The following is a 26,628-nucleotide window of genomic DNA, read 5'->3' as shown; positions in this document are numbered from 1 at the left end:
AAATAAAAGTGATAAAATAGAGGTAAACAATTTTTAAGAAACATAAATCCACATTCATATTATTACCTTTTTAAACTTTTTTTAATGTTCATTTATTGATTTTGAGAGAGAGAGAGGGTGCAAAGGAGGGGCAGAGAGAGAGGGAGACACAGAATCCCAAGCAGGCTCTGTGCGGCTTCAGCACAGAGCCCAATGCAGGGCTTAAACTCATGAACTGTGAGATCAAGACTTGAGCCAAAATCAAGAGTCGGATGCTTAACTGGATGCTTAACCGACTGAGTCGCCCAGACGCCCCAATCACGTTCATATTGTAATTTTCCTTCAAATATTTCAAAATTCCCCTCTAAAAGTCCACATATCATGCTTTTACTTTTAATTTTTTTTAAATGTTTATTCATTTTTGAAAGACAGAGAGAGACAGAGTACAAGCAGGGGTGGGGCAGAGAGAGAATCTGAAGACACAGAATCTGAAGCAGGCTCCAGCCTCTGAGCTGTCAGCAGAGCCCGATGTGGGGCTCAGAACTCACGAACGGTGAGATCATGACCAGAGCCAAAGCCAGACACTCAACCAACCGAGCCACCCAGGCGCCCCATATCATGCTTTTTTTTTTTAACTTCAGTTTGGCAGTATCTCTTTAAGAAACTTATGTTGTTCTGCAAGATGGTTCAAATGAAAGACACTATGCCTTTGAAACCTTACTATGCAAAGATCCTTGCTTAAAAGCTTATAAATTTATTAAGGTTTTTAATCATGTATTTTTATTTCTAATTGTCCTCCTTATGCCTAAATCTTAAGACCACTCTAAATATAGAAAGGTTTATATAATACATGGTCACTTACAATAAGATAAAGAAGAAAGCTTCTATTTCTTGGATATATAGAAAAATTCAAATGACAACAATTTGTTGTAAGGACAATTGGCCCAAGTTTTGTAAGTGTCAAGAAAAAGAAAGCCTGTGTTTACTGTTTCTCAGAGGTTACTCACTAAATTATTTTAGTGAAACATACCTCCAATTTGCACCCAGCACAAAACTACTATCAAATGTTTTACATTCCTGCTTCAACTAAGTAATCTAGTTCTCCCTCCCTTCCGCTGACGAGAGACAGAGGAAGCCTGCAGGCACAATGTGCACATCATCATGCAGCAAAATTCAGCACCCGCTAACTCTGGTTCCAATGCTCAGCCCAGACCTGCACGTGTACCAGCCCGTGTTCTGGGCATGAGCCACTGCAACACTCTCAGGGGCTCAGACGTGTGCAATCACCATTCCCATAGACACCAAGAGACCACAGAAGAGGCCAGGAGTCACAGCAAAGACAGCAGCCCTTTCTACCTAGAAAACAGGAAAGTAGTGGTCAATTTGCAATTTTCTGAGTGCTATAATCATTCACAGGTGCTGCAGCAAAGTGTTTCTTGTTTATACCCACTAAATTAATGTGGGATTTTCTTTTGTCTTCAAAAATTAAAAATATAAAAAGTCATCATCTGAGTTCATTCTAGGGGAAGAACAAAAAGCCAATTACTCCCTACTCTCAATTCTTACCAGACTTGCCGAACTTTTCATAAACTGAATACGTCATTATGGAGGGCACAAAACACAGCAATGCACTGAATCAGCTACTTTGTGAAGGCAATTATGTCAAAGCACTGCTAATAAATCCCTCTACGGATCTTCAAAAAACTCACGGAGTACTCATGCATAATATTCTTGCTTATGGTGAGTGAAAACAACCTCTTTTATGTAGAAAATTGTTATGCAGCTTGGATCTTACCTGGATGCGTTACATCCTCTCCTCCCTGCTGCTTTTATTACTTGGGCTATTTCACTGCCCTGTGTTTTCTCCACTGGAGGGCACAGTTAGCTAAAAGAAAATTTGGTGAAACCTAATTTGGTCTGTTCTACAGTTCCAGAAAAAGTATAGGTGAGAAGAGGTTAAAGCTGCTCTCAAAAAGGATCTTTCAGTAATATATCTGAATTTCATTTATCTCTGTTCTCCTTGAAAACCATTATAAAAGATAATCACTAATTGGCTAACAGCAAAGACAGGAAAAAAACTTTGTTCCAAACACCACTACCTACAAAGTATACTTAAAAGATAAGATGGGCAGTAAAAAATGAATTTAAAAAAGAGTGGAAATGAGCCACTCTAGGTACAGAATAACCCAAAGAAAAAGTGCAAACAGAAATTCTCCTCTTCAACAAGAGTATGCACAGCTACTAGAGTCCCAACAAGGCATCGCCAAGGAAATGGAGTGTTGCATCACTTGGTGCTTTTGCTAGAACATAAATCATATGCTCAGCAAAAATACTTGTTTTTATTTTCCATTTTTGCATTATCATTTTAGAGATAAGTCAATGAGAGATGCTATTTGGCAATTCACTCAAAGCTCCCCCCCCCCCTTTTTTTTTTTACAAACCTAAGCAATAATACGGGTGTGGTGCAAAATATTTTCAATATATTTAGAAAAAAGATTAGTAAAGAGACATATAAACACTGAACTTCTAGATAAAGTCAACAAATGTACAGTTTTCAGAGGAGCTCATAAAACTTTGGTCTTTTGTTGTTTTAAAATTACTTGTGAATAAAACAGTTATTAAACTTCAACTTACCAGTAAGGTTTCTAAGCTTTTATTGTGTTGAAAGTATTGTGATAGAGGATACTCTACAGATATTACCCAGGGCATCATGTTTTACTATTAGGTCAACTGACAAAATATTTTAACTTTGTTTTTTCTTACAGTCCAAGTTAATTTTTTTTAAAGCAGCAAATGGGGCAAAATAACTTGAGTGGGTTTAAGTCTTCAAAAAGATCATCTAAAGATCATGGTGGGTTTTTTTTTCTTTTTAATTTTTTTTTTTAACGTTTCTTTGTTATTGAGAAACAGAGAGAGACAGAGCATGAGCATGGAAGGGGCAGAAAGAAGGGGAGACAATGAATCCGAAGCAGGCTCCAGGCTCGGAGCTGTCAGCGCAGAGCCAGAGGCGGGGCTAGAACTCACAAATCAGGAGATCATGACCTGAGCCGAAGTCGGGTTGCTCAACCGAGCCACCCAGGTGCGCCTAAAGATCACGTATTTTTTTTATATGAAATTTATTGTCAAATTGGTTTCCATACAACACCCAGTGCTCATCCCAACACGTGCCCTCCTCAATGCCCATCACCCACTTTCCCCTCCCTCCCACCCCCCATCAACCCTCAGTTTATTCTCAGTTTTTAAGAGTCTCTTATGGTTTGCCTCTCTCCCTCTCTAACTTCTTTTTTCCCTTCCCCTCCCCCGTGGTCTTCTGTTGAGTTTCTTAGGATCCACATAAGAGTGAAAACATATGTATCTGTCTTTCTCTGTATGACTTATTTCACTTAGCATAACACTCTCCAGTTCCATCCATGTTGCTACAAAAGGCCATATTTCATTCTTTCTCATTGCCAAGTAGTATTCCATTGTATGTATAAGCCACAACTTCTTTATCCATTCAAGATCACGTATTTTTAAACAAATTATTTATGTTATTTTATTTTATTTTTTTTTTTTTTAATTTTTTTTTTTTTTTTGTCAACATTTTTTATTTATTTTTGGGACAGAGAGAGACAGAGCATGAACGGGGGAGGGGCAGAGAGAGAGGGAGACACAGAATCGGAAACAGGCTCCAGGCTCCGAGCCATCAGCCCAGAGCCTGACGCGGGGCTCGAACTCACGGACCGCGAGATCGTGACCTGGCTGAAGTCGGACGCTTAACCGACTGCGCCACCCAGGCGCCCCTATTTATGTTATTTTAAAAGTGACTCACCAAAAAAACAAAACAAAACAAAAGTCCCAGTTAGGGTATTCAACAGAATTCACTGGCAGCCAGACCCACTTCTGCAGTTCTAAGAGAAGAAGGAATTCCATTTGCCTGATAACACATCTCCCAATCCTCCTCCCTATTTATTCAAATCACCACTATCCGTTAAAAAGAATATTCTAGAAAGAGGAATAAGTTAGTGCAAAGCTTGTGCTGGAGACGCACAAAGAACAGCAAGGAGGACATTACGGTTGGGTGAAAAGAGAAAATTCCATTCAGGTCTGAGTTCGAATGTCACCTTACTGGGAAAATCTTGCCTAACCCCCCTATGTAAGGGGACACAAACTTCCCTCCATCCTCCTCAGTAATGCTCTATTATCTACCTTGCTTTATTCTTCTTCTTAGTACATCTCTCACCACCAGACTTACCAAATATTTACTTGTGTATTGTTCATCTTTCCTATTCCAAGGCAAGCTCCATGAGAGCCAAGACTTTGCCCATTTTGTTCACTGCTATACCCCCTGCACACTGCAAAGTGTCTGGCACACCAAAGGTGAACAAATATTTGTACATGAAAGGATAATTATGGGAGTATTGAAAGAGCTCGAGAATAGAGGATACGGTCTCCCTGATGGTATCTTATCCTTGATGGTCTAACCACAAAATAGGTCACAATATAGATATAGATATATAGATATATAGAGATATAGATATATAGATATAGATAGATATAGATATATAGATAGATACTGTGAGCCGAAGTTGGATGCTCAGCTGTTTGAGCCACCCAGGTGCCCTGAAAAATGGAATTTATTATCTCAAATTAACAGGAAGTATAAGGCACCTCCAGAGTAAGTACATTCAGAAGCTCAGTGACAGCATCAAATCCCAGGTGCTTTCCATCTTTCTGTTCTGCAGTCCTCATGTGTTGGTTCTTTCCCCAGTTTGTACCCTCTGGTCCCAAGGATGGCCGCAGGCCTTCGCATCCTTATATAACACCTTTCCTTCTGCCTCTTTTTACTGAGGAGGAAAGCCTTCTCAGAAGCCCTCCTTCTGGCAGATCACCTCTTACATCTCACTGGCCAGAACCTCATTACATGCCTATTCCTAAACCAACCTCCAGCAAGGGGAAAACAATCAGCAAGATAAGCTTAAATTACCCAAGACTGGGCCCCCAGGGCCGAGGAGGGAGCCGACCTCCCCTGAAGTATGTGGTTATCCAGTATTTATACAAAATTAGGATTCCATCAACAAGCAACGAACCACATCTGCCCCCAAGTCGTCCAAATGCTGTACTCACTCTGTACTGACCATGTGGAAACCATCTCCTATTCGGTAGATCGAAATTAAATTATGAAGAGATTAATGCATACTTTAACACAAACATAAACTCATGAGGTCCATTCAATATTTAGTCAGTCACCTGTATCTTTTTAATGTTAAAATACTGAAAACAGGCCAACACCTCAACCCCGAGAGGTGGCAGAGCCTCCGCCCCCAATGGAAGATTACAACAGGCATCAACTTATGCGTACTTCTTTTTATTTCTCCAGGAATTAACTCCTTCTCTCTTTTCCTTGGGCTTATTTTGTTTTGTTTAAGGAGAAAGAAACCAAGAGTAACTAGTCTGATGGCAAATATGGCTAAGCTGGTGCCCCCTCTACTCTGGCAATACCAATGGAGCACACACTTCAAACGCATGTCTTTGCCCAAGGACTTAAGTGGCTGAAGCCAGCAACACCCAAGTGCACAGGAGACAGAAGTTCTATCAAATTAATGTTCCTCCCCACCAACGGCCCTCAACCAGTGACTAATGGCCATTGGTGTATAAATATCCGAGCTCCCTGGCCCTGCAGGTGAAGTAACTCTGAAACTTGAGTTCTGCACTAGCTCCAGAGTTCTGCGGTGGGATTAGGTTCTAGTTCACCACAGTGCTTGATAAAATGCCCCCTTTACTGGCTGTGTTCCCTTCCCTGTCTCACTCCCTACTGGGGTTTCTCGGGATCACCTTCCAAATAAACTGACTGCACCTGAGAATCCCTGTCCCTCAACATCTGCTTCTGAGACAGCTCAAAGACAGGAGTGCAAAAGGAGAGAAAAGCGAATGTTTCCAGTTGTAGTAATATCAACAAATAAATTGTCAAAAAAAATTAACTCACAATTTTCAAAGAAGCAATGTATTTCTGAAGCAAATATTATTAAAAGATTTAGATATGTATATATAGTCCTAAATTTTGCTATATTTTAAAAAATTAGATTCCAAATACATTCTGGAAAATATGCCCTCATTTCAAAGATAATACCTTTGCTATAGAGATCTAAAAGGTACTGCTTTGTCATCAACCTTATAATTCATAAGAATCTAGCTGAAATAAAGATGAGAACAATAGAAAATCTTTCACTGAAGAAAAAAGAACTCTCTAAATATCTTTAAGCCTAAGACAGGAACAGTGGGGTATTGAGTAAGAAATGACGGGAACTTATAATCACCTCTTATAATAATGCTTATAATACAATAATGGGACTTTAAACAGTTATGTCAAGCTTGAAAGTCTTCCAATTATGTCACAGTTGAAATAACACTTTGCTACCAATAATTTAACTATATGCTTAATCCACTATAGCTAATCATAGCTTTTGTATATATTAAAAATAAAGTTGAAGCTGAAGGTATTTCTTTAAAATTAACACAGTTCGTGGGGCGCCTGGGTGACTCAGTCGGTTAAGGGTCCAACTTTGGCTCAGGTCATGATCTCACTGTCTGTGAGTTCCAGCCCCGCATGGGGCTCCATGCTGATGGCTCAGAACCTGGAGCCTGCCTCAGATTCTGTGTCTCCCTCTCTATCTGCCCCTCCCCTGCCCATGCTCTGTCTCTCTCTCCCTCTCAAAAATAAATAAACATTAAAAAAATTTTCAATAAAAGAAACTAACACAATTCGTGGTTAAATTAGTTTTACTTTTTAAAAAAAAAATTTTTAAGTTTATTTATTTGAGAGAGAGAGAGAGAGAAACAGAGTACATGAGCGAGGGAGAGAATGAGAGAGAGAGAGGCCGGGGAGAGAGAGAATCCCAAGCAGGCTCTGAGCTGTCAGCACAGAAACTGATGTGGGGCTCAAACTCACGAACTGTGAGATCATGACCTGAGCCAAAGTCAAGAGCCAGATGCTTATCTGCCTGAGCCACCCAGGCTCCCACCCCAAATTAGTTTCACTTTAAATACAGAAACCAAGCTTATGTTCTAACAAAGTTGTAAAAAAATTTTTTTTGTTTTAGGTACATTCTAAAATTGACATATGTTAGATAATATTAGATAATCACATCAGAAGAGACTCAGGTGTTGATCACGACAAAGTTGCAATAAATCTAAAATAAATCTCGGAAGGAACTTGAACCTCACACAAACAATTTAATCAACTTCTGGAGCAATTCTATTTCTAGATTTCTAATTGAAAACGGAAGAGGGAAAAAGGCCCAATGTCTAATATGTATAAAATGCTTTGTACTTTCTACAAAGAGGATTCAGAGAGAGATTCAACATCTCTGAACATAAAGTGGGTATTTTTAGACATATTTGAGAGATGAAATAGAATAGCTGACCCAAGATTCCACAGCCAGTAAGTGTCAAAGGTGAGAAGGTGGACTATGAACTCAGGTCTTCTGTTAAGTTTAATACACTGTCCACTACACTTCCCGGCTTTTCTGCCGAAAAGGAAACAGCCAACATTCACTGAACTAAGGCACAAAGTGCTACATGGGTCACACTCCCTCAAACCGTTCAAAAATACTATGCTACCTTTCCTAAAATATTACATGCTGAGTCTCCAAACTTTCCTATAGCACAAACTTTATGAAAACTATAGAATGACTGCTAAACCAAAGGACTTCAGTAAAGAACTCACAACATTAGGCTCAGCCTGGTCCTAATCTGTTGCAAGACTGCCTGACATCCACACAGAACCCGTAAGAAATCAACCTCATTATTCCCCCCCCCAAAGCCTGCTCCTTCTCTTGTGTTTCCAACGTCAGTGACTAGTGGCATCATCTGCCCAGAGTCCAGACATGTCACAATCCTTCTGGACTTTGCCGTCTCCTTCTCCCCCACAACCTATTTATGGTGAAGGCCTGTGACTTGCACCTCCTCTCTCTGATTCCCTCAGTCCCTGCCCCCATTATCTTAACCCAAACCACCATCATGCAGTGCCTGGCTTACCACCACCACCACCAACAACAACAACCGGTCTCCTACATCCTGAGTTGCTCCCTTCACATCCATTCTCCAAAATTTCAGCTGTCCAAACTATAAATTTGATCATGACACTCTACTGCTTGAAATCTTTCAATGACTTCCCAAGGCCCTTAGGATACTAAACCCTCACCAGAGCCTCAAGGTCCTTTATGACTGCTCCCCCCACCCCGCCCATTTCTCCAGCCTTACCTCTTGCCTCTCCTCCAGGACGTTCGGCCCAAACTTCCTGAATGTTCAGTCCCTTGGCTGGAAATGCTCCCTGGTCCTCCAGCCGCCCTCACCTGCTCATCTCTAATTCATCAGTGTAGTTTGCATAGTGGTTAACAGTACTGTTCAGGGGACAGTTCAAATCCTGGATCTTTCTCCACTTACTAGCTATGTGTCTTTGAGCAAATCGCTTTCCCTCTATTAACTTAGCTTTCTTTCAGTAAAATGGGGATGTGAATAGGACCTACCTTATTGGATTATATGAGGATTAAGTAAGTTCGTTGAGGTATTTAGAAAAGTATCTGGGGTTCCCCATAATGAGTTATGCGATTGTTAAAGTTACATTTTTTCTGTCATGGGCAGCTTTGAATTTACAGCTTTTAAAAACCCCTAAAAGGACACAAAAAAAATTTTAATGGGGAAAAAAAAAAGTATCTGGGACATAGATTTTTCATAAGTATTATGTCTTATTACCATTATTAACATCATCATCTTCCTTCTCTTTTTCTTCCATACTTTGGATTAAATATTATTTCTTCCAGAAAACCTTCTCTAAGCCCTTTCTGGAGCTGCTTATGTAATGATCCGTGTCCTCTGCTAGACCAATGGAGACAGAGACTACGGCATTCCTGATCACCACTATATTCCCATACTCAGTACTGAGTCTGGCCCATAGCCAACTAAAATGGAAATTCCTTCTGATTAAACCTAAACCCATTTTCCTTCTTCATCATTTGGAGAACTTAACATTTTTAAAAAAGAGAAAAAAATAATTAGAACATCCTCTCTAGTCTCTTGGCCCTTTAAAACTCAATACTGGGGCACCTGGGCGGCTCAGTCAGTTGAGCATCTGACTCTTAATTTCGGCTCAGGTCATGATCTCACAGTTCACGGAATCATTCTTGGGATTCTCTCTGACCCTCCCTCCACTCACACACGCATGCCCTCTCTCTCTCTCTAAATAAATAAAGTTTTTAAAAAAGAACCATCAATATGTATCACTTACATTAATTTCATAGTAAAGATAATTTTTTTAAATCTACCTATAAAGAAAGAAAGCAGATTTAAAGGTTTCTTTTCTCTAAATGTTATAAAAATAAACTACAAAAAAAGTCACTAAAAAAATAGTATCACAAACAGAAAAAAAGAAAATATTATTCTCTCAATTCTTTATAGTTAAGCTTCCAAAGTCTTCAGCTATCCTTCTATGGTCCTACTTAAACCAAAAGCAAATTAAACTTCTATTATTTGCATCTACCAAAAAAGCATTCTTATTAACACTCCTATTCTCACCCCAAATCTCCAATTAGTAAAGACTGGGAAATTCTGAATGTGCTGCTTGTGGTTCTCATTGTATAGCAACATATTTAAGTTCCAAGTGTTTTATTTTTTTCCGAATCTATTTCAAATGCAGAAACACAGAAATAGCCTAAAATAGAATCTCGATTCACTGTCAAAACTATTAGTAAATATTTAGTACAGAAATCGCCGAACTTTTAACACTATTATAAATCAAGCTCTGGTACGGAGAATAGACATCTGGCTAAAAAGGCTGCGTGTGTAAGTCCCCTGTCTTCTTTTAGGGCTAGCCTGACCACAGTCCAGTGTTTCCCGAAATGCATGATCTTAAGAATCCTCTTTATTTGTTAAAAATACATTTGCCCACATTCTTTTCTTAGAGATTTTGATTTAGTAGGTCTATAGTGAAGACCTACAGTCCTTATTTTTAACAAGCACATGCAGTTGTTCTTGTGATCCATGGGAGTTTGGATACCACCGTGGCATAAACTGACCTTTCAGTTTTAGACAACGTCTGAGGAAGTCTCCAACGTATAAGCTCTTGTACAGGTATTCCAACTTGCCTTAAAAATCATTATCAGGAACTTTGGCAGGCAGAAAACCTAGATTCAATTTCTTCTGTCATTGACTGTAACCCTGATGTCGGTCACTGTATCTCCCCCTGATTCTGGCATATTATGTAGAAATAACAAAACCAACCCTAACCTGCTTTGCAGGGATGTTGTGGAAACCATCTGAGAATACTTGCAAAATCACTTTGCAAATTAATATGTCATCATTACAGTAAAATATCATTAATTCAGCCTCCTCTAATTCAGAATGTGTGAACACTATTGTCTAACCCACTGTGTTTTTTTTTTCACATTATCTATAAAGAGATCATCACCTCCTTTCACATGACAGGCAAAGAGAGGTATTGGAAAACACAGATAAGCAGCAGTTCCCTGTTCCATAGCAAAATTATTAGACTGAATGCGCAAGATTAGGAAAGCTTGTTTACTGCATTAGCTCTGTTTATGTGACAAGTCTGGAGGTTCAGCTATCATTAAAGCAAGCTTGGCAATATTTCTACTGGAGTTAGCTTGGTCGTGAGCAGTTAATGCCAGTCATTACAATAAAACCAATCTGGAGAATGAGTTTGCTACATACTAGGAATGTTAAGGGAGCACTAAAACTGGCATTTAAACTTCTAAAAGATACTGTAGCCTTTCCTGGCCACCTTGAGGAACACATACTAAAACAATACAATATTTCCTTGGCAATTCAGTGTCATCAACATAATCTGTAGTTGGGGGTATAAGCACAGCTGAGACAGTAGGTAAGAGATTTGGATCCACTCACTCAGCTTACACCACTGTATTTAATGAGAAAGTTACCCCAGTCTTAATGACTGTGAAAGGGTGTACCAAGAGCATGACATAACGGCACCCTTGATGGGTAGAGGTGCATGTCATTTCTTCAAGAGGTCGGGCACTTGGACAGTGAGGGCTGTTTTTGCCCCATACCAGTTGCTGAATATATAAAGAAGTCCAATTCTGCCCACATCCTTGTTGTCAGCACCGACCACCCTGACAAATCCCTTCTACTCTACATCTCTCCTGCCACTGTTTCAGCTCAGTCTACCATGGATGAGTCCGCCATTCTCTGCCCTTTGCCACCGACCTGCCTTGCCTGGCCATTCTCTAACTGGATGTATGATCTTGAGCAAGTCATTACCTCTTTCAGAACATTTCCCTAAGAGTTCAACTGAAGAGGTCACCCTCTTCAATAGCCCTTCTGGTTTCATCACTCCATCATTGTTCTCTTCTGCTTCCTGATGACATTCCAATTTTCTTAAGTTTCTCACAAAATGACTGACTAAAGTTTTGTAAAAATTATCAACTAACAGTCATATTCATTTCTTTCCATGAGGCAAATAAACTACATATCCAACACACTCTGTGGAACTTTCTAGAAGTTATTGGCTATACATATTTACCAATCAATGACTTTCCCACCCAAGAGGTTTTCCAGGGAATTTGGTTCAATGTCTCCAACAATTTAAAAAGTCTAAGTGTTTAGAAGGTTTGGGCACATTTTAGCAGGACTTCAAAATAACATATCCTAGAGTTCTTTTTTCACTAATTCACTCAACCTTACCAATTAGCAAGATTTTGCCAAAACTTTAATTGGAAAAGTCTTTCTTCCTAAAAGAAAATCTATTTCCAAGAATTCTGTAAAGATTTGGAGATGAACAATATATATATTATTAAAATTCCATTAATAGTTAAGTGTTTATTACATGTAGCAGAGTGGTTGGTTTCCTGTAACAATTTCCTAAATCCACAGATGAAAAAAGGTTAGCTTATTACGAATTCTACTCAAGGACATCTTTTTGATCTCACTGCATTTCACACTTTCAAACTGTTATCCAGGCCCTGCTGTAATATAATAATTCTATAACCATTCTTTATCTAACCAGCCTTGGTTTAATTTCAATCTACATTTTTAGGTGAGTGTCACTTGAAATTTTAAAGCAAAAAAGAAAAATGGGGGTGCCTCGGTGGCTCAGTTGGTTAAGTGTCCAACTCTCGACTTTGTCTCAGGCCATGATCTCCTGAACTATGAGTTCGAGCCCTGTGTTGGGCTCTATGCTGACAGTCTTTGGATTCTCTCTCTCTCTTGCTGCCCCTCCCCTACTCACTACCTCATTCTCTCTCTCTCTCTCTCAAAATAAATAAATAAACTTAAAAAAAATGGGGCACCTATTTTGGCTCAGTTGGTTAAGCATCCGACTTTGACTCAGATCATGATCTGCCCCTCATCAGGTTCCGTGCTGACAGCTCAGAGCCTGGAACCTGCTTCAGATTCTGTCTCCTTCTGTCCCTCTCCCACTTGCACTCTGTCTCAAAAATAAACATTAAAAAAAAATTTTTTAAGCAAAAAACTAATATGGTGTGCACATTTTGCAAAAAAAAAAAAATACAAAACCCAAGCAAAACACCCCACCCCCAAATGAAATACACCAGAACCTCAAGGAAAAAATATTCACTCACCAAATATTACTTACTGTGCACTATGCAGGGGCTTATAGTTTAGAACAAAGGAGGTATTGCATATGCATGTGTGTGTATACACACATGACTAATAAGGTAAAATGGGGAAAAGCGCACAAGATAGAAAACAAGCACTATCAGGGTTCCAAAAGTACACTTCCACCTGGGCAGCCAGAAAAATTCATAATCTGGCCTCTGAAAAGTGGGTAGAATTTCACACAGAGGAAGAGTGAGGAAGGGTGTGTAATAGGAAGAGAAAGAGCACTCCTAGCAGAGTGAGATCAACATTCAACAGCCAATGAAACTACTACATGTCCCTGCACAAAGACACAGAAGCAGAAAGAATATGCAAGGACAGGCATGTCTAGGACACAGTAAGTCATTTGGAGATGCATCCAAGAAAAGATGCAGAAAGGGCCACATTATGAAATGAGACCAGAAATAGACATAAGAACATGATGAAAAAAGGGCTAAGCAGCTTGGTATCTGTGTAGACATTAGGTAACTTGAAGTTTTTGAGTAAGGTGTACCAGGTAACTTGTTTCGAGATTTTGGGGGAAGACGAAACTTGCAATACACCGCCATAGGGAGGTGATACATCAAGGAACTTGGAGAAAAGTACGGATGGGAGAGAGCCTATGCTGATAGATTCAGTGTGATGGCACTCTCCTAGCTAGAGGGGGAAAGGAGTGTGATTCTAAGACGTGAGGTGAAGGAGCAGGCTGGCCACTTGCTGCATTTGACCCCCTGGAGTAATTTACTTGGTCCACAGAGTACACTTGAGAAATGTGCCTCAGTCTTAAAAAATTAAGAAACTTTCCATTTGAAAATTGCTATCTGGGGCTTCTCAGGAAGAATCCAAGGGGACAGGGCCAATGTTACTGACAGGTAACACCTGGAGGAGGAGTCTATGCCATGACTGATCTCTGGGACGGTACCCACACACGCATTTACACCTGGTCTACTTCAGTCATTTACTTAACCTGCTGGAGACATTTGAATTTGCCATCCTGATTTAGAGGCTGGGTGACTCTAAAATTAGCAAGAATAAGGATGTCCAGAACAAGCAAGACAGAGCAAAGAAGCTGAATTCTAGACATGCTAGGATCGATAGCCATCCCGAAGGGAATATGCAGTAAATTATTATGAAAACTCTGGGAAAAAGAAGATGGATATAGATGGGAAGAAGAATTACCCCCACAAGTAAAAGTGACAGCTGATATAACAACAGTATCACCTAACATTTATGTAGCATTTGGTAAATAAATGCCAAAGACTGTTCTAAGTATTTCACACCTATTAACTCATGTAATCATCATATCAAACCTATTATTATCCCGATGTGACAGAAGAGAAAACTGAGGCACGCAGAAGTCAGCATGATGTAGTTTGTAACTGGCAGAGTTGGGGTTCAAAAGCAGGTTGTCTAATTCCAGAGTCTATATTGGGAGAACTTCTTCCTGAGATTATAATCTATATTTTGTTTTTATACTAAATAATCTCATTTTATGTCCATCAACTGATGAATGGATAAAGAAATTATGGTTTATATACACAATGGCATATGTGCAATGAGAATGTGCCACTACGTGGCAATGAGAAAGAATGAAATATGGCCCTTTGTAGCAACGTGGATGGAACTGGAGAGTGTGATGCTAAGTGAAATAAGCCATACAGAGAAAGACAGATACCATATGTTTTCACTCTTATGTGGATCCTGAGAAACTTAACAGAAGACCATGGGGGAGGGGAAGGAGAAAAAAAAAAAAAAGAGGTTAGAATGGGAGAGAGCCAAAGCATAAGAGACTCTTAAAAACTGAGAACAAACTGAGGGTTGATGGGGGGTGGGAGGGAGGGGAGGGTAGGTGATGGGTATTGAGGAGGGCACCTGTTGGGATGAGCACTGGGTGTTGTATGGAAACCAATTTGACAATAAATTTCATATATTAAAAAAAAAACAAAAATAAATAAATAAACAATCTCATTTTAGAGATTGGGAAACTGTTAATATTTCTTACATTTATAACTAATCACTTAAGAGAATAGAGAAAGAAAATATAATTTCCCCACCAAGTTTATTAACCCTTAGTCTCAACAATACTGGAAAACCTTACTTAATAGATATTTTTATCCATTCAACCAATATATATCAGCATTTACTATGTGTGGGCACTGTTCTAGGTGCTTGAGATACATAAGTGAACAAAAAAGACAGACTTTGGTCCTTCATGGCGCTTCCATTCAAAAAAGGGGTAGGCAAACAAGAAACATCATAAATGAGCAAAGTATACCACATGGGAGATAGTGACAAGTGCTATGAAAAAGGGCAAGGACAGCAGGGTAATGGGAATCAGAAGTGGGGTCAGGGACAGAGGATTGTGAGTTTAAAGGCAGGAGGGAGGAAGTAAGAGTTAGCCATGTGGATATGGGCAGGGGCGGAGGGGTGGACTTTCCAGGAGGAATGACTAACCAAAGACTCTAAGGCAGCAGTGCCAAACACGTCCAAGGAAGTGAGTTCAAGGAAGCGTGTTTAAGCAGGAAGTGAAAGTGACTGGGAGGGTGACAGAGAGAGAGAGAGAGGAAAAGTAGGCAGAAATGAGGTCAGAGATAAAAGAAGCCAGGAGGCAGGTGGTTGAAAGCCTTGTCAACCACAGAAGTTTTTAATAGGAACAGGATGAAAAGCCAGGGGAGGGATCTGAGTACAGGATCACATGATTCAACATGAGCTTTGCAAGGATCACTCTGGCTGTTGTAGAAGAATCGACTGTAGGGGGATGCCAATGTTGGATCGGAGAGACAGGAGGCTGCTATTTTATCAAGATGAGAGATTTCAGTGGCTTACACCAGTGTAGAAGGGACTGGATTCTAGATATTCTTAAGTTAAAGTCAATGAGCTTTCCTAACAGACTGTACGTGGGGTGAGAGAAGAAGAGTCAAAGATAATTTTAAGGTCTTTACAAATTCAGTGGAAAAGTTGCACATAACTGAATTTTCCTAAACCTTCGTATCTGAGGTTCACTAAGGGGAGCCAGATTTCAAGGAAGCACTTGGTAAATCTTTTCACAAAGCCAGAAATCTTCCTCTCATGGCACTAATCTCCTCTTAACTGATCAGTTCATAACTTCATATTTCTAATAGTTTATCAGCTGAGTGAACTACATTATTCTTGGTTTCGATAATCCTTCTTCATCAAATAAGAGTAATGTATACAAATAAAAGATGTCACTAGAAACTCATTTACAACTCACTTCATTGTCATAATACTCCTGAAAAGTATCAGCCCCATTTGATAGATGAAGAAAGTTATTCTCAGAGGTTAACTATCTTTGCCCAATGTCAAACATTTTATTTATTTTTTAAGGTTCATTTATTTTGAGAGAGAGGCACGTGTGTGAGCGGGGGAGGGGCAGAGAGCGAGAAAGAGAATTCCAAGCAGGGCTCCATGCTGTCAGCACAGTGCGATCTCCTGAACCGAACCAGGAGGTCAGGACCTGAGCTGAAATCAAGAATTAGATGTTTAAAAATAAATAAATGTTAAAAAAAAAAAATTTTTTTTAAAAAGGGGGGGCACCTGGGTGGCTCAGTTGGTTGAGCGTCCAACTTAGGCTCAGGTCATGATCTCGTGATTTGTGAGTTCGGGCCCGTGTCGGGCTCTGTGCTGACAGCTCAGAGCCTGGAGCCTGCTTCAGATTCTGTGTCTCCCTCTCTCTCTGCTCCTCCCCTGCTCATACTCTGCCTCTGTCTGTCTCTCAAAAATAAATAAACGTTAAAAAAATTAAAAAAAAAAAAAAAAGTTAGACGCTTAACCGACTGACCCACCCAGGCACCCCAACTTCAAACATTTTAGCCACTAGCAAAGCTTACCCTTGCTATTCTGATTCCAAAGCCAATGGTCTCCTTATCACTACTGTTAACCCATGTAATACTCTTGAGAGATAGTCATTGTTCTAAATCTTAAGTCTGCTAGCCTTTCCTCCCTTGCCCCACTGACTAGATCATTTAAATAGAAGTAACTTCACTTAATGGTGGTAAAGATGAACTCTGCAGAAACTGGATAGTCTCCCTAGAACTGCCAGTCAGAGACAGGGCAAACCCATTGTTTCACTAGACAAAATGAGTAAATAAAACACAGCATTCCCTCTGGTGCTGGATTTATGGCAGGCTTCTCAGCTACCACACCATGGTTTTATGGACTGACCTCGAAAAAGCAGTAACCCAGTTTCAGAGTTCATTCAACAACCCTATCACCCAGTCCCTGGTAAGAGCAAAACTTCCTACACCATGGTGATTAGATATTTTCCCCCAGGGAAGAAATGGTCTCTGAAAGATGATAACCAGGAATGAATGGCACAAGAGTAGTCACCCACACTCTAAAGTATGAATCTGCATTTTGGGTTTGTTTGGGTTTTTAAAGGCAATTTTGACTGAGGTGATCTGAATAACTTGCACTGGTCCATCTCTATGGCAATGCAACAGTGTCAGGAAGGTCATAGAAACAAGGAATTCTGTTTAAAGTTGCAACTCCACAACATTATCCTTGTGCTTAAAATCCCTTCAATTGTTCTCGCGTAGAACAGTAGCCCCGCGTGCCGGCCCAATCTCCCCCCCTCCACTCTTCATCTTGCATCGTGCCCACCCGTTCTCGGCTCTAGTCACTCAGGCCTTGTTTCATGCAAGCCGCCCAACATCCGGCCTCAGGAGCCAAACACCTGCTGTTCCTTCTGCTCCTGCTGCTACTCTTCCCTTCCCTTCAGATCTCAGCTCCCTCATCACGTCCCCAGGGCAGCTCTCTTGGGCCTCACTCACAAGCTCTCACAGAACCAAGCAGGTCTTCTTTATCACTTAACAGCACAGTTTGTTCATCTGATTGCTGTTCACCAGCCCGTTGGTCTATTCCAAGGTCCATGGACAGCACTCAACAGTATTTGTGGTTGTGGATGGACAAATGAATATATCAAACTCTCCACCAAGCACAGTGAAGGCTCTGCTTACCCAGCCTCCCAACCTTAACCTCCATCTATCCCAGAAGATGGATGAAAACTGCTATATTTTTATTTTCACTAAATATGAGAAGAGAAATGGAAAAAAGGATCCACTGTGCTATAGATTGAATTTGTGTGGTAAGGACCAAATTTAAGTGGAAATCCTAATTCCCAATGTGATGGCATTAGGAGGGGGGGCCTTTGGGAGGTGAGTGGGTCATGAGGGTAAAGCCTAATGAATGGGATTAGTGCTCTATAAGAGAGACTCTGGAGGATTCCCTGGCCCTTCTGCCATGTGATGACACAGTCTATGGTGTCTATAGATGCCATCTAGCCTATAGTATTTTTGTTACAGCAGCTCAAGTGAAAAAGATACGCTATTTTTATTATTTTTATTTTTTGAGAGAGAGAGGGAGAGAGAGAGAGCAGGGGAGGGGCAGAGAGAGAGAGGGAGAGAGAACCCTAAGAAGGCTCTGTGCTATCAGCTCCAAGGAGCTGCAAGGCTCTAACTCACAAACTATGAGATCATGACCTGAGCCAAAATCAAGAGTCAGATGCTGAACCGACTAAGCCATCCAGGCACCCCAAGGTACACTATTTTTAAAAAGTGTTTTTTTAACTTATCCTTCTCTACAAATGGCATTTGATGGCATGGGAACTGATCTATTCAAATCCACTTATCCATGTATTCTAAACTTATAAATCTCACTATTTAAGTCTTTCAGCACATTTTTTTCAGAAACTGAAAGAAATAAATTATCCTCAATTCAACCAAGCAAAACAACGAAAAAAAATTAGTTTTGAAGCTCAATAATCTCAGTTGCAACAGCAATGATAATCTTCTTTCTGAAGATGTGGTCACCCAGATGTCAACTTTTTTTTTTTTTTAAAGAGAGAGAGAGACAGAGGCAGAGACAGAGACAGAGAACATGAGCAGGGGAGGGGCAGAGAGAGGGAAAGAGACAGAATCCCAAGCAAACTCTGCATTGTCAGCGCAAAGCCCGACGACGCGGGGCTCAGTCTCAAGAATCGTGAGGTCATGACCTCAGCCTAAATCAAGAGTCGGATGCTTAACTGACTGAGCCATGCAGGCGCCCCAGATATTAACTCTTTCTTACCAAGACTTACCTTGTCAATTAGCTCAAGTAATTAGTACATAATGCTAGTGAGGCTAATAAGATTACTAATAATGTTATCAGCCTTTGTGTGTCAGGCACTGTACTATCTGTTTTACATAGAATAAGTATTCCCATTTACCCTTCAAAAGAATCCTATGAAACAGGCACGCACTATTATCCTCATTTTGCAGATGAGGAAAGTGAGGCTCAGAGATGTTTACTACCCTCCTCAATGTTACACACTGCTCGTGAGTAGAGAAGCTAAAATTCAAGTCTAGGTGTGAGCCTCCAAGGGTTCAGGTTTGACCTCTAAATAGGAAACTTTAACACTGCATAAAAAAAGGGGGGGGGAGAAAGAAGGAAGAAGAAAAGAGGGGGGCAGGGGGATAGTGAGGGCTAATGGGAGGGTGTGGGGAAAAGATATTCTAGCTCAGAGTACAGAGGCTGAATTTCTAACTCCAGAAAACCTTCTTTGGTTTCTCCTGCAAGTAAGACCAAGGCATGCTCTCGGCCTGACTCTCCTCCGCCTCTGCTTCCTCTCACACAGCTCTAACACAACATCTTTAAGGCTGCCCTGCTAACTCCAATCTGGAAACCTTGTTCCATTCAGGCCCATGGACTCCCTTTTTGGAGCTAACTTGCAGAAGGAACAAATACCTTCCAGAACTGTTACGTTGTTTCTCTGCCCTTCTTCACCTGCCCTGCTTTAAAACAAAAAACAAACAAAATTGGGTTCTTAAAAAACATGGCAAGACTGTGAACAACATCAGCTCACCAGCAAGAACAGGTATACTCAAGTTTCCTGAATGTCAACAGGAAGCATATTACATGTATCAAGCTGGACCTCCAGAGCATCACTGAATCCATTGGAGAACACCAGAGTAATAAACAGAAAATAAACAGCATCTGAGGTCAGATCCACCCATAGTGATGGTAGTCAAACGCTTTGCTTTATTAAGGCGCCTGACTGCCTTTCCAGTGTTTTTTCATGGAGCAACAAGATTCACGGTTATAAATCTGAAGAAAATCCTGAGCTACTTGATTCTAAAACGTTCTACCCTAGTCTACAATGCTTCCAGAGATACCAAGCATGTGCAAATTTGAAAGTGTGCCTTCAATTAAAAGCGATGTGTTCTGGGGTACCTGGCTGCCTCGGTCGGTAGAGCATGTGACTCTTGATCTCAGGGTCAAGATTACTTAAAAATAAAAGCTTAAAGGATTATTTAATAAAAAGCAATATATGCCTAGGATATAAAGGAAGCCACCCCCAAGTACTTACTCATGCAGTGTGTAAACCAATCACCAACACGCAAACACGTGCACTGCAGAATGGACAACTTGGCTTCAAATCCTGATCTTCTCTCACTAGCTATGAAACCATAGACAAGGGAAGTCATTTACCTAAGCCTCTGTTTCTTCCTCTGTACACCGGGGATAATAGAGCATAGCTCAGAGACAGATTAAATATAGACTATGTCAAGTGCCTGGAACACTTCAAGCATTCAGTGGTATTTATTTTTTCCGGGATTGCCAATCAAAATAATTAACATTTCATACATAATTCCTCAAATGATGTGATACCACAAAGCCTAAGAAAGGGACCTACTGTCAACAGACCCTAGTTACTCAAGCAGCCTTCAACCACTGGAGGTAACTAGACCAATCCTGTGTAGTTATCCGCTGTAAAAACAGAAATTATGCATCACACCTGATTTTCAGAATCCTTTGATTCTTGGAGCTTGGCTAAACAAAGCCAGTTTTGATGAATGGCTTTTCTACAAAAGAACCCCACCAACCCATAACCTTTCTAAGTCTTCACTGTCCACTAAATTAGGAAAACCTTGCAATATTACAGGGCCAAATGGAGTTCCATCAGCATCCAAAGCTGCAAAATCTCAGGGATCTGCTAACATAGATGTGCAGACAGCAAAATGCAGAGGTAAAAACCCTTTGCAAAATCTAAACTCACTCCACAGAATGGAACAGTATTCAGCAATGATAAGAAATGAAGCATTGAAATATGCCACAACATGGGTGAACCTTGAAAACACTGTGCTAAATGAAAGGCAGTCACAAAATACTTCATATTGTAGGATCCCATTTATATGAAATATCCAGAATAAGTAAACGCATATAGACAGAAAGTAGATTAGTGGTTGACTAGGGCTTGAAGGGGTGAGGGTTGTGGGGGGTGACAGCTAACAGGTATAGGTTTTCTTTTAAGGAGGATGAAAACATTCCAAACTTAAATTATAATGGTTATATTCACAACCTGTGAATATAATAAAAATATTGAACTATACACTTTAATTTTTTTTTCAACGTTTTTTATTTATTTTTTGGGACAGAGAGAGACAGAGCATGAACGGGGGAGGGGCAGAGAGAGAGGGAGACACAGAATCGGAAACAGGCTCCAGGCTCCGAGCCATCAGCCCAGAGCCTGACGCGGGGCTCGAACTCACGGACCGCGAGATCGTGACCTGGCTGAAGTCGAGATCGTGACCTGGCTGAAGTCGGACGCTTAACCGACTGTGCCACCCAGGCGCCCCTGAACTATACACTTTAAATGGGTAACTTGTATGGTATGAATTATATCTCTATGAAGTTATTTTTTAAATCTCACTGGTTAGTGGATCCTTTATTCTTTTTTTTTTTTCTTCTAATGTTTGTTTATTTTTGAGAGAGAAAGAGAGAGTGTAAGCAGGGGAGGAGGAGAGAGGGAGGGAGACACAGATTCTGAAGCAGGCTCCAGGCTCCGAGCTGTCAGCACAGAGCCTGACGCAGGGCTCAAACTCTCGAACCAGGAGATCATGACCTGACCTGATGTCGGCCGCTTAACCCACTGAGCCACCCAGGCGCCCCAGTGGATCCTTTATTCTTTGCTGCTTGCAGCAATATCCTCTCCATTAAAAACTAAACACAAGAGCTCAGAGTGTGGTCGTGGGTTGAAAGTTATGAAGTATCTTGGCTTGAGAAGTATACTTGCCTTGCCTTTCCATCTATCACCTCCACTTTATTTCAATATCAATCATTTTAGATGAATTGTATGATGGAAACTGCTTAAATAAATGCAAAATTTATCTATGCTTAAACCAAAGCCTACAGATTACATTCTTTATTCCTCCACAGCAACGACTGTTCTCTCCTTTATTTAGTACAAACTGACCACTTTTGTTAGCAATCTTCTTCCGATTATTTGCAACAGTGACCTTCCAACAACTAAAGCTCCACTTTCACAGGAGTTCTTTGTTCTCCTAAGAGATACAAGTATCGCATAACAATGACAGGCAATATTGGCAAAACCATATGCGGGTCCTAGTGAAATCAGCACAATTCCTAACTCGGGTGGAAATGGTACTGGAAAAGAAGCAAGGAAAAGACCTAACTCACAAAGGAGATAGATCAGAGTGTGGGCCAAGTAATGGATGGTCTTAAGACCCTAACTAGGAATATGTGATCTGAAATATTTTTACTAATTGCAAAGAATACCTGCTTTCGAGTTTTTACAAACTTTCAGGGTTTGTTTATTTCTTGTTGAGATATAATGACATACAACATTATATTAGTTTCAAGTATACAAATCACGATTCGACAGTTGTATATATCGTGAAATGATCACCACAATAAGTCTAGGTAACATCCATCACCATAATAGTTACAGAATTTTTTTCTTGTAGTGACAACTTTTTTTTTTTTTAAGTAAGCTCTATGCCCAACGTGGGGCTTGAACTCATGACCCCAAGATCAAGAGTCACATGCTCTATCAACTGAGCCAGCCAGGCACCCCTTGCTGTGAGAACTTTCAAGATTTAATCTGTTGGCAACTTTCAGATTTATAGTAAAGTATTATTAACTATAGTAGCCATGCTATACATACGATGTATTTATTTTTCCAAGCCTTTGTTTTTAAATTTAGAAAAGCTATGTGATCAATGCACCAGTTACTATAGGGAAAGACCCAAAAAAAAAAAAAAAAAAAAAAATTGGGACCCACACTCCCTCCCCTTCAGATTCTAAAATCTGAGAAACATACTCACACGAAGAGACTTAAGAATAACAAGAATAAAAACATATTATCAACTCAGTGCACATTACTACATAATACTTAAAATATTTAATAGGTTATGGAGAGGAAGATGTTAAATGTTAGTACCAGAAAGTAGATAATGCCTCCATAATACGGCCTACTAACACCACTTATTCGAAGAAGGCTGCACAAGATTAAGATACCCATTTTATAGGGGGAAAACTTATTAGTACTATTTATGCACAAAAATTAATTCCAAAATCCTAACTTTGGTTGAAAAAATTATCTAATTTTAATCTGTTCAACCCTAATTATTCAAGTGTCATCTCTGCTGCTTTCTTTGTCAAATTATTGCAGTTCATCCCTCCAACTGATACAAATAACCTGTTTAAGATGAGCTACTCTTAATTTTGTTATTCAAAGATTCCCTGAATTTGGAGACGTAAAGGAAATATTTTAAGATCCAGGCCACCACATACATGTAATGCTACAAATAACAACTTGATCATTTTTTCTGCATAAGTACTTGAAAAAGAGATTTTTCTAACAATCCAAGGTAGACTGAACTCAACCAAGTGTCACTTAGACACTATGATCCTTTCAGTTATATCCCAGTGTTCTGGTTCAAATTTCACTTCTAAATCTTTTAAACATTTCCTTCAATTTACCAAATATCCTTCCTCTGGAGCCAAATCTTTTCAATACCTTTACTATAAACTCATATATAGATGACTCTGATCATTAGAATTATTAGACACCAGGGTCAATTTTAGTTAAAAAAAATTATTAACATTACTCTTTGCTTACAAACCACAAAACTTCATCTTGATATAGAATTTCCTAATGCATTGGAATCTTGTGTAACTATTTCAAAAGTTCACAAGCAAGTTTTCCAAACAACAATCAAGAAATTAGGCAAGTCAATTGCAAAATCATAAACTTTATTATAATAATCAACTTGAGCACTTCACTTGTTTTTCAAGGAATATCAAAAAACACTAAGTGATTTTTTAAAAATAAGTACTATAATGTGAATAGCTGCTTCGCATCATGGACAGAACTCATACAAATCCATTCTTACTTGAGATGTGTTCTGTTTATGTGGCTGTCCCAAAAGGTTAATTTCTTACATCTTATGTTTAAATGTTTTTGAATGAATAAAGACTATGTTGTTACATTATTTGTCTACCTTACTTGAGCCTAGTCTGAAGGCAAACCCCTAACTATCCCAAAATTCAATAAAATGCTCGGTCAAGTGAACATTCAATCATAAACCAGCAGAATAAATCATTACAGAGAACAACCATAGCACACTACTTGGTTTAAAAAAAAAACAAAACAAAACCCAGAGGCGCCGCTGACTTGGCTGAGGGTCAGACTCTTCATGTCGGCTCAGGTCCTGATCCCAGAGTCGTGGCTCAGAGGTAGGATCAGAGTCAGAGTCAGGTTCAGCGCTGGGTGTGTGGCCTGCTTAAGATTCTCTCTCCCTCCCTCTGCCCCTCCCCGCTCGTGCTCTTTTTCTAAAATAAATTTAAAAAAAAAAATTTTTTTTTAAGTTTAAGCCCAAAGAAATGAAAAATACAGAAACAAAAAATATAGAAAAAAAGCCAGTGCACAACTTCCCTGCAGGTAATTTTCCCAACTTCTCCAATCCGACCTTTCTCTTTCATTTTTAAAATCCTCCAACTGAATGGAACTAGATCCATGTGCTTAGCTCTTAGTGGGAATACTTTTTGCTACAAATGTTCTTCTGCAAAAAGTATTTCTGATTGCTAGAGAGCAAGTTACCGTTTTGCAGAAGCAATACTTATGTTGCACATTAAGACTCCAGAAAAGTTTAAGGAGAATTTTTTTAAAAAATTGCAAATAATACGAAATAGGCCTAATCCAAGTAACTAGAGAGAGGTAAGGTTCCAAAAAGCAGAAAGACTTCTGAAATTCTATGTCCTTCTCGTCCACCCTCCCCCCCAAAAAAGTCAACAAAATGCTTTCATCGTCAGCACGGGGCCATTATTCAGGTCAAGCGAAAAACTTTACTTTAAAAACACTCATTAGGGGCTAACGAAGGTGCGTACACCGTGACTGGGGAGGCAGCAAGGTGACTGACTCCCGGCCATGAACCAGGAATGGCTTAAAGGACACAAGCCCCTGGCAGTTCCGGCCAGATTCCTCCCGCACCCACCAAGTGGCACTTCAGATTTCGCTGAGCTGGGCCAACAACGTATTAAGTATTTAGAACCTCTACAAGTCTAGGCAAGCCAGTAGCTGAATAATGGGGTCAGGGGCGTACGCGGGACGCAGGAGCTTCAGGAAGGACGGGGGACCTGGAAAGGGGAAGGCCCGGCGCTGGTCACCACCCGCCAGGCCCCGGCCCGGAGCAGCGCGAGCCGCCGCAGAGGCGAAGGGGCCGGCGGCGCTGGACTGCACTCACCTGCCCATTCTCCGAGCCCTGGTCCGACCCCTACCTCGTGACTCAAACCCCAGACCCGAAGGGCCGTGAAGAGCGAGTACGAGATGCGCAGGGCCAGGTAGGCCACGGTGCCTGCGCCCACCCAGTACAGGAAGCCAGCGGCAGGAAGAGCGCTCTCCATGGCTTTCAACTAGGCCTTACTACCTTCGTGAATGAAAAAAACGAATGAATGAATCCAGGAAGAAGCGCCTGCCCGTGACGGTGAGGACGACACTAACAGGCGCTGCTCCTGCGCCTCTTTCGGCCTAAACCCCGCCCACGGCGCCATATCCGTGCCGCCATTGGTGGTCTAGCGTTCCTTCTGTGCTTAGTGCGTCAGCCATTGGCTGACTCCAGTTTCGCTACCCCGCCCATGTCCCCCCTGGCGTGCCCCCGGCCGCGTTTCCGTTCTAAGACTGCTGATCGTTCGCCTGCCAATCAAGCTTCAGCCCCGCCCAGCGCGCCACCACGCCCCCAGGATTCCGCCAGAGGGCGGCGTGTCTCACCCCACCAATTCGCCCAGGTCTCTCATTGGCTGCAGCAGTCCTCACGACTACGGAAGACAGCGCTCCGATTGGCCAGTGAGACAGCCTCGTTTGAGCTCGGGATTTAGGAGGGAATGGAGTCTGAGAAGCCACGAGTGAATGGAAAGGTGGTAGTAAGAAGTGGGCGTGGAGTCATGGTTTTATTTTCACCTCTTTATTAAACACTTCTTTTTCATTGTTAAATGTGCTGTTATTGTTCCCATAAACTTTTCCGAATAAAGGCTTGCATCTCCCGTTTCTATGCCTTCCACCCAGCGCATCTTCCCTCAGGTTACAGGCACTTACTGTGGACCTTCTAAATGCTCCCTTCCGCCCTGAGCATTAAACAGCACAGTTCCCAAGGTCTTGGGATTCAAAGTAAATAACTACATGGACTCAAACAACTATAATGCACAGTGTCAGAAGAGCTGTAAGATGAATGAAAAATGGAGGAACACAGCTTGATGAATAAGTAGTTTGGGGAAGGGACTCCTTGTTTAACTGGACCTTAAAGGACAATAGAGATTTTTCTTTTATTCTCTTTTTAATTTACATTTTCTGTGAGGAGAGATGGGTGCGAGGGGATACAAAAGTGTGCGGTCCTAGTAGAGATAAGAAAACTACCTCAGCAAAGTTAAGTATAAGAAATTGCGTAATGCAATAAAGAAATTGTGTAATGCAACTCTCATCGCCCCATCAAGAGTTGTTTCTTTTTCTGGCATGGATTTGAGTTCATGTAAGACACCTAAAATTTTTCCTAACCAGTAGAGACTGCTGATTCAAGACTGGAGATTTTCTTTTTTAAAAAAAAAAGGCAGGAATTTAAGGGTAATAATTCTGAGGGTCAACGGTTAACTTGACGCAAAGGTCATAATTTTCTAATATTTAGTTTAAGAGCCTTCTCTCTCCCTGCCCAACCACACCCTCCCACTCTTTTTCTACTCTCTTATAAAAGT

The 26,628-nt window shown here is 40.6% G+C and overlaps 1 protein-coding gene across 1 annotated transcript in view; it reads right to left on the bottom strand.

Moving 5' to 3' along the window:
• HSD17B12 (hydroxysteroid 17-beta dehydrogenase 12) overlaps positions 1-25,430 on the bottom strand; it is a 165,838-nt gene extending 140,408 nt beyond the window's left edge. The window contains exon 1 of the mRNA XM_058688712.1: positions 25,131-25,430. Within this exon, the coding sequence (XP_058544695.1) occupies positions 25,131-25,290 (160 nt within the window). The 5' untranslated portion in view covers positions 25,291-25,430. The remainder of the gene's footprint in view (positions 1-25,130) is intronic.
• Between the last annotated feature and the right edge of the window lie 1,198 nt (positions 25,431-26,628).

Source organism: Neofelis nebulosa, chromosome 10 (genome assembly GCF_028018385.1).
Source record: "Neofelis nebulosa isolate mNeoNeb1 chromosome 10, mNeoNeb1.pri, whole genome shotgun sequence".
In the NCBI taxonomy this organism is placed as follows: Eukaryota; Metazoa; Chordata; class Mammalia; order Carnivora; family Felidae; genus Neofelis; species Neofelis nebulosa.
Note: the sequence above shows the minus strand (reverse complement) of the source record. Positions and strands in the feature narration are given on the sequence as shown.